The sequence below is a fragment of the Chenopodium album genome, chromosome 4 (assembly GCF_948465745.1).
Source record: "Chenopodium album chromosome 4, dcCheAlbu1.1, whole genome shotgun sequence".
Taxonomy (NCBI): domain Eukaryota; kingdom Viridiplantae; phylum Streptophyta; class Magnoliopsida; order Caryophyllales; family Amaranthaceae; genus Chenopodium; species Chenopodium album.
Window position 1 is genome coordinate 78,735,340 of NC_137837.1, and position 15,930 is coordinate 78,751,269.

The following is a 15,930-nucleotide window of genomic DNA, read 5'->3' on the forward strand; positions in this document are numbered from 1 at the left end:
AGCTTTTCTTAATAAAAATTACAATTGTCGAATATTGTTACCCCGCACTAATATAAGTAACGTAAAATTATTTTCTAACAATATCCCGTAAATAAGGTTTTTTAAAATTTGAAACACAAATAGAAAAAATCAAAGTAACTTATGTGAATAGTGTTCAAATTCAAAATGTGTCCATTAAAATAAAATGGATAAAGTATGTAATCATAGAAGGGAAGATTATAAATGTGTGCCCTTCATCTACTCCACTAACATAATGAAGTGAAACTTCTACACCTACGTAAGCCCATAGCCAAGCAAGTGACTTTTTGGCAGACATTCGCTGTTACTTTGATACGAAGTACCAAGAATTTTATTAATTACATTGTTTATTTTAAAGTGATACTCATTAATTTTCTAGATGATTTTGGACCTTTTTAGTTTTATTATTTATGTTTTTGTGCTACTACTCTTCTACAAGTTGCATTTCTTAATTGTTATTGCGACTTTAGTTATGTTACAATCAATAATACTATGATAGTGACCATTTATAGCCCTTACTCTAATCAAGCAACTCGAAAGCTATAATCATGGAGATTAATTAAGATCAATTATTGGTTAATTTTTAATTTTTGGGATGTTACCGAACAAGGTGAGGCGCCTTTGTTTGACAATTGATTTTGCGCATCTTTGTTTTTTTATCATCAGATGATTTTTTGTGATTAACACGGTGATTATATATATGTGTGTTTGATAAATAACTTTAAAATAGAGTTAAACAAGTAAAAAGGTCAATTGTATAACATTTTTTTTTACCAACTTTTAATAGCCAAATGTAAATAGATAAAGTTAGTCTTATTCTTAGGAAAAAAGTTAATCGTTTTACATCATAGCCCGTGTAATATTTACTAGTTGGTCAACACAAGTCAAGTGAGTCATTATGCATTATTGCCTTATGTGTGATCACATAAGTCAACTATTGCAGGAGCAAGTAACCAAAGTTATTTGTTAGATTACACATTAGAATTCTTATTTAGATTTTTTAATTTAGATTTAGAATGTTTTATTATAAAATGCATAAAGTAATAATTTAGAGAGAAAGTTTATGATATACGAGCATGAGCTAAGACTTTGACTTTGCTCTTAAAATTATTGTTAAGAGTTCACACATAAAATTATCATTTGGATGGTAAACCTTGAGTGATAGGTCACAAGTAGCAAACCCAGCCTTGAATGGAATATATAATTTCAACAAATGGGTTAGGAAAATATTGAAATGTGATATATATTGTAATTAATACTCCTTTCATCCACAATTTTTTTTTTTTTTTTAATTTCGTTTGGGTAGGTATTGAGGATTTTTTTTTGGTGTACTAGCTTTCCCGTTCACCATTTGGGCTAATCGGGATTCGAGGCTCGATTTTGGGTGGTTCGATTTCAGTCCCTTCCCATTGTTGTTGTGGGAGATCTTACCCATGCCCATGGTTTTTTCTATCAAGTGCAGCCTCAATCACTATTGCACCAACAACCAGTTGATACTATTATTACAAAAGAAAGGGAGTTATTGAAAAGGATCAACATCAACATTTCTAAACTTTATACAGAATGAAAACTCAGATACAAGTATTAGAAAATGTAACAAACTAAAGAAAAATATAATGGATTCACACTACTAAATCTAGAGCACAAAAGTAAGATATCATCTACAAGTATGATTGAATGAAAAGATAGAACCCTTTTACTTGTTTCCTTTCTATTCCGTTTTCAATATTTAGGCCTTGTTTAGTTCACCTTAGAAATTGTGCAAAAATGTAACAAACTAAAGAAAAATCATATGGATTCACACTACTAAGGGCTTGTGTCACATTTACTGAACTGAGCTGAGCTGAACTGAACTAAACTGATTGGAGCTGAATTGAACTGAACTGATTGGAGCTGAATTGAACTGAGCTGAAATGAAATAAATATTTTATGATATAGGGAAATTAGGAGGTGAACTGAACTGATTGGAGCTGAACTGAACTGAAATTAAGTAAATGGATTCACACTACTAAAACTAGAGCATAAAACTAAGCTGAGATATCATCTACAAGTATGATTGAATGAAAAGAACTAGAACCTTTTATTTGTTTCCTTTCTATTCCTTTTTCAATATTTAGGCCTTGTTTAGTTCACCCTATTTTTATTTATTTCAATTCATAAAAGTAAGTTCAGATAAGAAAAAAATAAGTTCAAATCAGACATCGTTTTATGTGCAGCTTTTTATCGCTTAACATCTTTAATTTTTTAATGAAAAAATTATGAAAATCACATATTAATAAAATACACATTATTACGAATCTAATAAGACCCCGCTTGATATTTTCTTCCGTGTATATTATCGTATATTTAAGGTCAAAGTTTGGTCAAATCTGACATTTAGATTAAATCTTATCAGACCAGATCACACCAAATTAGATCAGAACAGAACAGATAAGTTCACATAAGCAAATATAAAGTGGACTAAATACCACCTCAAAATCTTTTTAATTATATCCAAATTTAATCCAAATTGTTCGTAACACCCTAATTGAAATAGAAGTAGTCACACACTCACAAGTCACCACACCTTTGGTTGGCGGTTGGCAAAGGTGGGTCCCAAGCCCAAAGGCTTTGGTGTATGGCCTACAACTACAAAAAGCACTAAAAATGAACCTCATTGGCTAACAATATTGAACCATGGCCACCTCGTGGGTCGGTTCACCGTTGTCCCATTTAAGTCCAAAATTTGGACCCTCTATTTCTAAACCGTACACTTATATTATAGTATTATTCCTAATTTACATTTTCTTACTTCATCCTTATTTATTTATTCCCCTTTTTCTCATTTACATTATCATTACTGTCTTCTTCCCTAACAATAATGTCGATTTCTTTATTTTATAATCCGGATTCTTTTCAATAATTAAGGGGAAAATAAATCTTATCCTAGCATTAGCAATCTTCTATTATTTCTATTCTACTAGTGACTTTGACATAAGCTATACTAGTACGTATACTGCCTCAGGTTTTTAGTACCCCTTTTATAATTCTTAAAAGTTTGACCCGGGGCTTGTTCACTTCAGCTTCAGCTTCAGTTTAGTTCAGTTCAATTTCAATCAATTCAGTTAGTTCAGTTCAGGTCTAATCAGTTTAGTTTAGTTCACTTCAGCTTCTAATTTCCTATTCTCATAAAATATTCATTTAGCTATATTAAGTTCAGTTCATCTCCAATCAGTTCAGTAAATATGAACAGGCCCCCACTTACGCGTGCGCTCATTTAGTCATAATAATATAACTTTGACCCTATGTCATATTTATAAACAAAACATTTAACAATTTAACGAGTGGAATCTTGATAAAGTTATAAATTTTCAAATATTTTACATTTTATTTTAATATTTAATTATACATAGCTGAAGCAATTTATGATAAAAAAAAGTGCTTTTAAGAGTCTATACATGTAAAACGAGTTAAACTTTCAGAAATTGAGCAAGTACGTTTTCTTAGTTGTACCTTTTTATTTTTATTTTTTTTATGGCATTATTATTCGGTATTTAATTTTTCATTATGTATACGTATGAAAAATCTAATCATGTTAAATATATTGAATCGTATTTTTATAATATCAAAATTTGTACACATAGTTAATATAGTTTGGTTAAAGATAGGTGTTGACAAATGTCAAACCAATATTTATATGGTATTATTAATAAATAAATAATGGAGCAAGTATAGTTTTCTTAGAGGATAGTGGTGTGCAACTAAATTGAGAAGTGAAATTATAGTTTTTATCCATATATGGTGTGGATTGAAGATGACATAACACCCTCAACACTTGTACTTTGAAGTTTGAACTCTTCTAGTCAAATGTTTCTCATAAGTGTTCAACCGCTTGTGAAACTTGTGAGAATGATGTCAAAGCTTTACCTAATTAAGGTACCAACAATGCTGAATACTTGTACATTTATTAATACAACATATATAGCTAGTAGAATTAGCAAGGTTAATGTAGAATTTGGCTACTTTAAATCAACACATTTATTAAACAACGTAAATTTTAGTCTTGAAAGAATATTGACCTAACAATAGACATTTACATGTGTGTATTTCCTTTAAAAAATTTATACAAAAAATAAAAAAAATAAAAATTGATAGAAGAAAGGATCATTTATTCAATTCTCTTTGATAATTGATTGGAAATTTTAACAATTTGTATTTCTAAGGAGTAAACTATCCATAATGTTTTGTTACCTTACACATGTAGCTTTCAAGTTTATACTTTATATTTCTACTTTTTTGATTGAAGATGTTAATATGGCGGTCCATGAATCAATTGTGTGAGCATTTTATTTTTAGCATCAATAATTTCTAATATCAAAATTATCAAAAAGGTAGTAGTCATTTTTTTAATAGTTGTATTAGGATTGATTTATTTTCACCTAAATTTCTCTCTCTATATATAGAGAATTAGAGATGGATTGGAATTTAGAATTAAATCCTTTAATAAGCATATATAACAAATATCAATAATTTGGGCCTGATCTTGTGTACATGACCTCTATTAACTCTAGGTGATGTATTATCAAAATTATGAATATTAGGTTGCTATATTGAATGAGGAAAAAAATGTTTCACAAATTGTCGTAAAAAGTTATTTTGATAGAAACAAAAATTCATACTTAAACAAGAAAATTAATCTAACAACACTAATTAATATACATGAATCTCAAACTAGACATCATCTTAATTAGAAAAATAAGGAAGTTTGAGAGGATCTTTCTCTGTACACACATTCAAGATGTGAATCATCAATCGCCACGCTAATAGATAGAAAACCATAAATTAACCGAGTATCTAACTCACAAATTTTAAATTACACCTTCAAGATTGGCTGATCGACTAGGTCCCAAACTAAACAAAAAATCAAGTAATCAAGTGAAATGTCAATTAAAGTTCCAAAATTAGCCAAAACCCAAAAGCATAATGCAAAATTTATATGCAATTGATTTTTATTCAATACTTTGAAAAGTAAAGGTTGGACCTTTTTGACAAAGAATAAAAAGGAAATGTTGAAAATTGTTGATACACCAACAACAACTCTAGTACAAATATACATAGAAATTCCAAACAAACGTCCAAAAATACCCTGACTCTCACAGAAAAACAATAACCACTCTCTGCATTTTTTCAGTACAGAGATTTCATTCTTACCCTTTTTCTCCACTCTTCTCTATCTTTATTCTTCCTTTTTTTTTATTGCACAAATTTCAAGCTTTAATTTTTACTCAAAATTTCCCTTTTTTTTGTTTTTTGGGTAATAATTTCTCGATTAGGAGAATTGGGCAATCGACAACTCTTTGAAATTTAATCTCTTGAGCTAAGTGCTTGCCTCCAAATAAACATCATCTTTGACTTTTGTTCTCAAATTCCAATTTTTGGGCCTAAAAAGTAAAGAAATTATCCTCAAAATCAGGTCTTTTTTCTGGGTTCTTATCTGAATGCTTTTTTCTTGCATTTATTGCTTTCATTTGAATAGATGAAGGTTAAATTTGCAGTTTTTTGATCTGGGTTTTTTCTGGGTTTTTTTTAATCATTTTTTTTGTATGACTGTTTCAATTTACTTCGATTGTGGTGCTAGTGCTTCTGATTATGTGGGGTTTGTTATGCCTCTTTTTCTTGGTATCTGTTAATTTTGTGGGGTTTTGTGTTATGTTTGATTGATTATATTTTATTATACTCTTTTATAAGCTCAAAATTGGGATTTCACTTATTCTACCTGGTGTAATTTGGAGCTTAACTTATTGAGGTAAGTTTCCTCTTTTTAAAAAATCTAGGGTTTTGGGTTTATGTTTATCTAATTTTGGGTTTCTTTGATGGAATTTCTGTTTAGGGTTTACTGTAATTGAATGCATGTACAATTGGGTGTATGCATATTTGATTCTTTGTTGAAAAATTCGCTTTAATCAGCTAATTTTAGGTTTTGTGGTGCATTAATATTGGTTGATTTGAAGAAATTTAGTAAGGAATTTTATAGTACAATAATAATAATTGAGTTTTTGGAATCTGGGTTTGGTGAGCATGTGCACAAGAATACCTCATACACTTCTTTCTAAATTTGTGAAAAGTTAGATTTTTTATTTTAATTAATTTTATTTAAATGTATCTTCTTTGAGATCAGTGGAATATTGCTTCTGGGTTTTTTTCTTCATTTGTGTTTATTAATTGCAGCATGTGGATCCTGGGGTTTTGAAGATGCAATGTTCACTGTATCTTGTTTCCTTTTGTTCTGGGATTTGTGTAATTGTGTTTGCTGCTAAAAATTTGTACTTGGGGCTTTGATAGCATTCATCTCCTTCATATTTGGTGGATTAAAGAGTGTATTACCTACGCGAATGATTAGGCTTTATAATTGTTTTATTAAGCTTCTTTGATCTTGATTTTTAATATAAAAAAACTTGCTAATTTTGCTGTAATGTGAATAATGTGTTTTGTTGGACTTTGTTATGGTTAAATCATGACTATCTTCATTGATATAAACTAGTGTGTCGCGCTCTTTTATAGCCTTTGTCAAAATTGCTTCATAATTTGTATTCTTATGGTATTTCAGGTTTGTAGTTCTTGTGTTGCATAATGGACTCCCCACAGTCTGTTGTTTCACCTTTTAAGAATCTGACTGTTAGTGGTGCTGAGCCAGAGAAGCAGCGATCAGAAGTCTTATCCCGTGGCTCTTTCACTCACATAGCTAACGGAACTGACAAGAACGAGGTGAATGGGAATGTTCATAATCCAGAAGACTACATTGGTAGTCTTGATGTGTACGTACATCAGGCAAGGGACATTCAGAACATTTGTATATACCACAAGCAAGATGTTTATGCTAAGCTTTGCCTGACCAGTGATCCTGAAACCACTGTATCCACACAAACCATCAACGGCGGTGGAAGGAATCCGGTCTTTAATCAAAGCCTCCAGCTGAATGTTAGGACGGTAGAGGCCTCCTTAAAATGTGAAATTTGGATGCTTAGCCGTGTCAGAAATTACCTTGAAGACCAGCTTCTCGGGTTTACTCTTGTGCCACTGTCAGAAATCCTGGTCAAGAATGGGAATTTAGAGAAAGAATTCACTCTCTCCTCAACTGATCTCTTCCATTCTCCATCCGGGTTTGTTCAATTGTCTCTCTCGTATTCTGGAGCTTCCCCTGAAGTCATAGAAATCCCTAAACTACCCATGGATGCTGAAAATGCAGTGCAGGATTCAGAAACTGTCAAGTCTGTTCCCAGCGAGTTTGACAAGTTTGAGTTCCCTGACCCAAACATTGTCAATGAAAATCATATGATGGTATCTGAGTACTTTGGGATGAGCTTGGAGTCTCAAACTACTGAGAGTTTGGTTTCTTCAGACAATGAGAGTCACGAGCTTGGTGTTCGTATCGTGGAGAGCTTCTCGGCCAATAGTGAGGACTCTAAGCCGAATCTTAACGCTGATTCCCCTCCTAGCAGTGTTTCAACCAATGGTTCCCCATCTGTTTGTCTCCCTACAAGCTCTCAAACTTCTGAGGCTCCTGTCACTTCAAAGTCTCCAAGCCAAGAGCATGTTTCCCCATCAAAAGACAACAAGAATGCTGAGGGACATGGTGAGAGCAGTTCTGCCGATGTTTGTAAACCATCAAAAGATACAACTGTAACCCCACTGGTTACTGTGAATGTCGAGCCAGAAGAGAAGATGGTGCAACAGGAATTTGTGAATATGTACATGAAGAGCATGCAGCAGTTTACTGAGTCCTTGGCCAAAATGAAGCTTCCAATGGATCTGGCTGAGCCTGAACCAACCAAATCAGGGGATTCTAGCTCAGATCAGAAGTTGGAAACCCCGAAGAGTGCTGGATCACGGGTCTTCTATGGGAGTAGGGCTTTTTTCTAAGCTTTTTATGGTCACAGGTGGAAGCTAAAACAGGTGACTTTTTAGATTTTAGAATCAAAATCCAATATTTAGTGATTACTAATGTATGTTGTGATGTAATTTGTGCTTTTAGTGTTTTACCTTTGTATGTTAAGAATGTCTTAGATGATGATCGGAGATATTGAGCAATGTTGTACTAGATGCAAACTTTGTTCTGTTAAATTTCCTTTCATGATAAATGAACAAGTTTGTTCTGTTTAAATATCTCATTCTTGTTTACTACTTGTGGTAATGCATTCCTCTATGCTCCTACCTTGTGTTACATGAAATCATGGACCGCCTTTCCACCTCAAGGAATTGTGTCAAACATGAATGACTAGGAACTCCCAATACATCATCATCTTGGACCCAGTAAAGAAAATCATCATAAACTTGCTGAGTTTGATACTATGATTAGTACTCATGGACGACATGACTCGTGAGTTTGAGCAACATTAGCTACAAACTCAATTACATGGTAATGAGTGAAAAAACAAACAAAAAGAAATTTCCGAACATGATTAGTTTTGAAGTACGGTGATACGGTGTTCCAAAATCTCGACTTAATATCCTGTTCTTTATTACCTTAGTGCTCTTGCTTTCTTTCTTTCTTTTGATTTCCAGTTTGAGATTTTCCAGTAATTATGGTATCCAATAAAAGCATATATAAGCTCGTGTATGCTAATGAACCCTCAATATACATGTAAGGTGGTCCAAGAAAGTATATAAAAGATTCATTATGATTTATGAATATTATTTTTGATTGTATCATATAATTGTTCAAGTTCTTTAGGCTAGATGCCTAGATTCATAATAATGGAGCCTAAAGAAAAGGAAAAAAAAGACAGTAATTGAGAGAAACAGGAAGATGTAATTTGTGCTTTTTTCCCCCAAAAAGTTCACTCCACTTATATACAAGATTGGCCCTTATTTCCACTTTTATCTGTGCTTTGATGATCACAGCAGCAGCTTTAAAGCAGCCTTACATATTGGACTGATTAATAAAGAGACTATTGTATTGTATAATGGGGTAAAGTTGCTACTATAATGATTATGCATTTCCCTTAGGATAGTCACAGGGCTCAAGGGTGAGGGACTACTTATCCTCTTTGTTACCTAGGCATTATAGAAAGGATTTAACTTATCTCTTTTTTCGGGACCGCCTGCCCGATAGGGGCGTTTCCTTGGGAAATCTTTGAAAGATACACTATTCATAGTTTCGAGGGCTGATACACTTATCTTTGAGAGTGGATTTTTAGTTATGTGTTAGTTTTTTTCCTTTCTTTTTTGGATTAATAGGCGGTGTTTTGCATAGTTCCCTAATCGCAAGGAGGGTATTAGACTATTGGGATGTTATGTAACCTCAAGATTGAAAAGGATCAAACGTAGGGGCGGAGTGATATATTCTTGTATATCTTTCTTTAAAAACAGAATTAATTATTTAGCGTGTGATAGAGTTAGAAGTCTCTTAAAGAGGCATTAAATCATGGTATACTCAAATTCTACAAGTCAAATACTTTGTACTCTGTAACTTTTTCTTTCAAAAATCAATTTAATTGGGTAGGCCAAGTGGGTCAATTGATTCGTTCCCAAAGTGTAGCTTCACCTTTGATTGATTAGTACTAGTATTCTAAAGTTGCCAGTAATTTGCATTGTTATTGAAGTGACAAATTATATTGTACTGGTGGTATAGAGGAAATATGTGACTTTGAAATGGTCATTTGATTAGATGGGGGCTCCATCAAATTTGGTTGGTGAAATTCTGTTTGAAAAGTTACTATACTAGGATACTTGTTTAGGCAATGGAATTCTGTTCAGATTGAACCACAATAGAGCTTGATAGCAACTACCAACTGTTAATTTTGCTGAATTAATACAGAATTTATGAACAATAGGATCAAACTTGGGATTAGTCCTAGTTGATTAGATGTTAGCTTCCTGTCCCATAATGGTGTGATTGGTGTCAAGACTGCCAACTATACGATTCATGGGGCGACGACTTTGGTCATGGATTTATGAAGAGAGAACACTGTCTGATATCCATTTCAATAGTATCAGATGAATACTAACAGTCTTATTGCGTTGCAGGTCAAATGAAATGGATTCATTCTAATATAATCTGAATCAACTTTATGATTTTTTCTTTAAATAGAGATTTGGGTCATTATCAGTAACCCTGCTGGTTCACCTTTGAACCTGTATGGTACAAGCTACCTCTGCCCTGAATTACTGTCAACTTTTTAATTACGACTAATTGCTTCTTTCCTGTACTTAGTCTTCTCTTATCAAGTCTCAGTGACGTTTGTATATTAAGTCTCAGTGACGTATTCCATCATACATCAATAATGAACATCAGAAAGCACTCATATCAGAAGGGATTATACAGTTTATGAATATTGATGGCTTCTACAAGAAAAAGAAAAGATTATATGTCATCAAAAGATAAGGAAGATTCTTCAGTATCAATATTGTATCATAGTAGTAACTTTAAAGGGGTACTTCAACTATTTCATTGGCCCTTAAACTCATGTGCCTCCTACAAATCCATGCAACTTGTCCTGTATCTCTATACTTCACTCTCCACAGTCCAAACTTCTCTGCGATATCTCTTCCAGCTGAGCAGCCTCGGTCCCTCAGGAAATCAAGAACCCACTGCTGTGCTGCTCTTTGATCCTGCTGAATATTTCGTGATCTGTCTCTTGTCCTACTGTTCCCCATTGCCATTGCCCCGATAGCTGCTGCACCTGCTGCCCCGGCTGCTCCAGTCAGAAGAGAAGAATCGAGCAGGTGGGCAGCTTCTTTGCCTAAATTAGGTATCATAGATCCCATTCCTGTAGCCAAATGTGTACCTATCTTCAAGGCAAATGTTAATAGTGTCATGAACTTTGTCATGTAGGGTGCCAAGCATTTGACTGCGACATTATCAATCTGCATAACTTCACAGCCCATTTGATCTTCTACCACATGCATCTCCCTCCTAAACTCGCACAACATGTGGAGTCTCATTGCTGTCATTCCTGAAATGATTGTGGTCACAAGTTTCCTGGAATAATTTTCTGTTCTCACAAAGAAGAACATGTTTGGCACTTTCCTTTCTTCAATGTGTGCATTGTAGTTGACTAAATGATCAACTTTGCGGTGTAGTTCAAGCAAAAGCCTGTGCTCGTAGTATCTCAGCCCTTGTATCTCTTGCTTTAGATCTCTGATCTCCTGTTCGATGATCTTCAGCCTCTGTAAAACTTGCTCTACTCCCTTAGCTATCCCACTGAATGATGGATCAACACTTTCTGAAGTCACGACTGCTACACTATCAGGGTCGTCATCTGGAGGGACATCAAGTTCATTTGCTAGGTTGTAAAGATCATGATATCTTCTATGAAGTACCTCTCTAAAGTCATCGTCTGACAAGAGGTCCCTTGCAAAATCAAAGCCTGCTCTTATGATGGGCTTTCCTGCATCAGATACTGCACTCCATGTATGCTGGTAATCATACATTCCATCTGCTGAAACAGTTAGTAGAGCTTCTTTCAGTTTGTGTAGTGAAATTAACTGAGTCTTTCTGTATCTAGGAGGAATCAAACTTCTCACACATTCAGGTCTAATGATGTTTTCAATCAATACAACTCCTTGGCAGAGGCCATGAATTGCAGGAATTATGAGATGATGGATAAGTCGGAGTGTTTCTGTTAGATTCTTGGTAGAGCAAGCCAAGATATCGATATAATGGCACAAATGTCCACCAAGCTCCACTCTGACGTCAATTCCATTGATGTTTATTGAAATGAGAGAGTTTTCCATGCTGTAAGTTGCTCCATGCTGATCTTTCAGTTCCATGAATTTATTGTGGAGATTCACCTGCATTGCAAATAACACACATAAACAAGGTACTCTCATTTGTCACTCTGCTCAAATTCGCAATATTTTTATTGACATTATTGATTCAGTGAAGATGACCCTAGTTTTAGATGATATACTGTCTTTGATCTACTGGCAAAAATCACTACATTATTGGTTTCTTTGGTTCTTAATTTGATACACTCACAATACATAACGTTTTGGAATATTGGAACCGTGTATGGATTGATATATTTACCTTACTAAGCATGTTTTGAGAAAATGAAGAGTACTCTTGACATATTTTATAATAGCTGACAGTCTGACACTTGTATAATGAAATCCTGAATAAAGGCTGTGTTTTGGGACCTGAGGGACTAAATCTAGATTTCATTTGTTTATCTGTTTGCTTTTCTTATACTCCATCCGGATATATAGTTATGTATACTATATTGGAGTCAGGAGAATAATTGGCACATTTCCTAAAATCGCAATGAATTATGATTGGTCTTTAACATGCCATTAAGTGATAAGAATGTGAAGTGCAGATATAGCATTATAGCACAACTATTATGAGGGGTATTTTTGCATAATCATGTCAAGCCTTTAATTCTGTAAATTATTTTCGGATTAAAACTTTAAAAGTAGGATAGTAGAGCGTAAAACAAGAAGATGAATCTTGCCTGTAGTTGAGGAAAGAAGCCAGGAGTCAAAAAAGTGCAGCTTGAATCATCACAATCAAGATGCCGTCCTGCATACACACAATCAGATGAACTGAGCTGCCACTTTTGTTGTTTTTGCCTCCCCTCTTCAAGAAATGAAGGGACAAATATGGCTGAGTTTGGATCGTTTAGGTCTTGTTCATAACATAGTTCTAACTTTAGCATCAGCTTAACAAGGTCAGTGGCCTCCAAATTCTCGAAAACCTTAGAACTCATCCCTAGAAGCTGACTCTGAAAACTTCCTTTCAGAATTTTTTCCAAGTCTTTCCTGCTTATGAAACCATTCCTGATTGATCCTTGCTTTCGAGCTGTTCTTAATCGGACTAATTGTCCCAACACTTCTTGGCAAAACCATTCACAATCCAGGATAAGTAAACCAGGATCATCAAAGTAGATAACCTCTCCTATCTGATGAAGACAACTAGCAACTGCCCGCCTTCTCATATCAGTCTTCTCTTTGTTCTCAAACCTAGACCGAACCCTCAAAGGTGGAACCTTGACCTGACAAAGCTCACAGAATTCTTTCCAGCTCATAGCAGGTTTGTTGTCATGTTCTTTCCTCCAGTCCAACAGTATCTCTGCTAAGTCATTGCACAGCTCATAAACTCGAGGAACCCTTTGTAGGATCATCTTGCTCGTGTTCTTTAAATGTTGAGCAAGTTTACTTACAGATGTTGATGATCTTGCATCAACCGTAAAAACAGTTGGATAAAACTCAAGAAAACCGTTGAATTTGTCTCTCATTCCTTGGATTAGGTTCACAATAGCCTGAAAATTCTGAGAGGGCTGAATGACTTTGTCAAAGTGTGTTAAAACTATGGTCACATTCGGAAGCATGCATTGTTGGACTGCTCTACTTGAGTTAGAGACGATGAATCTGAGCCAGTACTGCAAGTCTTCTTCAATTTCAGCCGGGTCTTTCATCTCTTTGTTACTCGGTTTTCTGAACATACTCAACAAAACTAAGAAAAATGATGCACTCCCATGCCCTGGGAACATAAGGTCATGCAGAGAACACAGTTCTTGCTGACCAGCCAGATTCCATATGGTTATCTTTGTGTCTTCATCTTTGAAACTACTGATTTTTATCCCCTCTGATTTGATTGCTTGTTCAACCGGGTTCACCAAAGTTCGGACTTGGTTTACATAAGGTAGCTTGGTTGATGAAAAATTGTAGGATATTGAATTGCATAGTGAACTTTTACCTGCATTACTGAATGCAATTAGCTCAACATATGGTTGGTATTCACAAGACTATCCCTCAATTTATACATCAGAAAACTTCTTATAATATTAAAATTACCAGGTAAGAATTAAGCCCTCGAAAATAATTTGATAACATCTTATTATAGTCTTCTGAAATAAGGACCTGTAATTTATGATTGTTTTGTGCTAGTAACTTGCAATTTAATGGACTATAATTTTATATTCATGACTGTCATATATAATTAATCAATTTGTGCAGATAACAAATTGCTCTTGTTTCATATGTATAGCGCAGACAAGAATTATGGCAGAATAAAATAAGAGTAAAGATAAACTTAGTTCAGGAGGTTACCTGCATATTCCTGCCCACAGACGAAAACTCGACAGCTCTTGGGTGTAATCATCGGCATATCCTTAAAAAAATCCATATCAGGTTCAGACTTTGCATTCTGACCCAGTTTCTGATATATCCCTTCAGCCATTCCTGCCTTATGCAACGGCGTATCCTCAAGATCAATCTCTTCAATCCAAGGATTCACCTGTAAAGTCCCCACAATCGCCTGTAAAACAGACTCTCCCTTAACTCCCCTGCAACCCTTCAATGACAGATACTTCAACGACGCATTTTTTTCCAAAGTCTGAAAAATTCTGACAATGTCACCAGGTCTCAGCCCCTGATCATCAACTATGCCGAGCCTACTCAGGCTCTGATTGCTCGTGATCATCTGCAGGATCGCTTCCAAGCCTGCCCTCCCTACTCTCATTCTTTCCCCTCCAAATGTAAGCGATTTCAGTGTCGTGTTTGCTTGGCATTGCAGGGCAGAAAATCTGCTCAACGGGCAAAGCAAATGCTCTACTCCTACCCCACTAAAACAATTCCCATCTAAATGCAAAGTCTCCAAGTTTCTGTTCTTAAATAGTCCTGCTGATACATAAACAACCCCTTTATCTTTTAAACAACATTTTGACAATTTCACTTCTTTCAGAGTTCTATTCTGCTCCAACACCCATCTGAACTCCCTCGCCCATTTCGACTTCAGTCTAACTCCTGTCATATCAAGAACCTTAACTATTGTATTCATACCGAGAGCACAGACAACCCTGCAACTTCCTGATATGTCAAGCCTGTATATTCTGAGTGTGCTACTTTCTGGCACAAACTCCACCACTTTTGTGCATCTTTCTCTCTTTTCCGCGCTCCAAATGTGAACTTCCATGTCTCTATTCCTAGCTAAAACTGCTGAAATTATCGGTGTTGCTATAAACGAGCTTGAATCGAATACTGTCAGCAGCTTCAGAGATGTATTAACTTCAATCATCTTTGACAGCTCTTCTGCCCCTCTTAACCCAATTGAATCTTCCCAAATTTGCAGCTCTTCTACGCAGTCATTCGCCTTCAAAGCATCAGCTATTATCCCAGCACCTCTGACTCCAATGCAGGATTCACAGAACACAATTTCCTTCAGATTATCAGCAGCCTTCAGAATCTCTGACAATTCCTTCAAGCAGTCTGAACTGAAGTCATTTCTTCGAAACACGATTTGCTTAACTGCCGGGTTGTTTTCAAGCAATGATTTGAGGCTCCGAAGATACTCAACTTCCCATACTACTCTATGGAACTCCAAGTTTCTTAAGCCTGACGTCGCGCTGTTTTTCGTCATTGTTGAGAGCTGTGTAAGGAGGAATGAAAATAGAGCATTGTTTTCCTTTGACAGGTTTATGTTGATGCAGGATTCTGTTTCTTGTTGACAGCCTGAAATTTGATGAGAAAGAAAGAAGGAAACTTTCTGCAGATTTATGCAGTTTTCTGATTCCAACACTTGCAGTACCCATTGCAGATCTTTCAAGTTTTCATCAGATGCCATTTTATTTAGAGGTTCATGAAATTTCTCCTATTTTTTTGTACAGATGATTGTAGTAATAAGTTACACCCTGTATGGTTTCTGATTAAAGGGTTTTTTTTTTTTTTTTTTGTAAAGGTGTCAAAACCTGATCCAATATGAAACCAACTCGAAAAATATTTAATATAGATTTCGACTCACTTGAACTCAATAATTTAGCATGTCTCAAGTCTAAAAATTAGACTCAATATTTAAAGGTTAAATCGTGTTTGTTTTTCTTGTATCCAATTAAACCGTGTCAATTATAATAGGACATCGGAGTAATTTGTATAGAGGGGGCCCAGATGAGGTGTGACTGATCTGGGAGTTTGACAAAAAAGGGCCGTTATGTT

At 34.9% G+C, this 15,930-nt stretch overlaps 2 protein-coding genes across 4 annotated transcripts; one reads left to right on the top strand and one right to left on the bottom strand.

The window, feature by feature from the left end:
• Nucleotides 1-5,109: 5,109 nt before the first annotated feature.
• On the top strand, nt 5,110-8,158 carry LOC145629440 (uncharacterized). Of its 3 annotated transcripts, none has more exons than XM_081682042.1 (2): nt 5,110-5,470; nt 6,605-8,158. In XM_081682042.1, exon 2 carries the CDS (start codon nt 6,628-6,630, stop codon nt 7,915-7,917), a length of 1,290 nt encoding a protein of 429 aa, XP_081538168.1. In that variant the 5' UTR covers nt 5,110-5,470; nt 6,605-6,627; the 3' UTR covers nt 7,918-8,158. The 3 variants fall into 3 exon arrangements, with proteins under 3 accessions (XP_081538168.1, XP_081538170.1, XP_081538169.1); XM_081682044.1 differs by having other exon boundaries at nt 5,110-5,445; XM_081682043.1 differs by lacking the exon at nt 5,110-5,470 and adding an exon at nt 5,477-5,803.
• Nucleotides 8,159-10,251: 2,093 nt separating this feature from the next.
• On the bottom strand, nt 10,252-15,579 carry LOC145627443 (protein TORNADO 1-like). Its single transcript, XM_081679828.1, has 3 exons — nt 14,050-15,579; nt 12,453-13,696; nt 10,252-11,790 (listed from the first exon to the last, which is right to left on the bottom strand). The coding sequence occupies exons 1-3, from the start codon at nt 15,560-15,562 to the stop codon at nt 10,423-10,425; spliced, it is 4,125 nt and encodes a 1,374-aa protein (XP_081535954.1). The 5' UTR covers nt 15,563-15,579; the 3' UTR covers nt 10,252-10,422.
• Between the last annotated feature and the right edge of the window lie 351 nt (nt 15,580-15,930).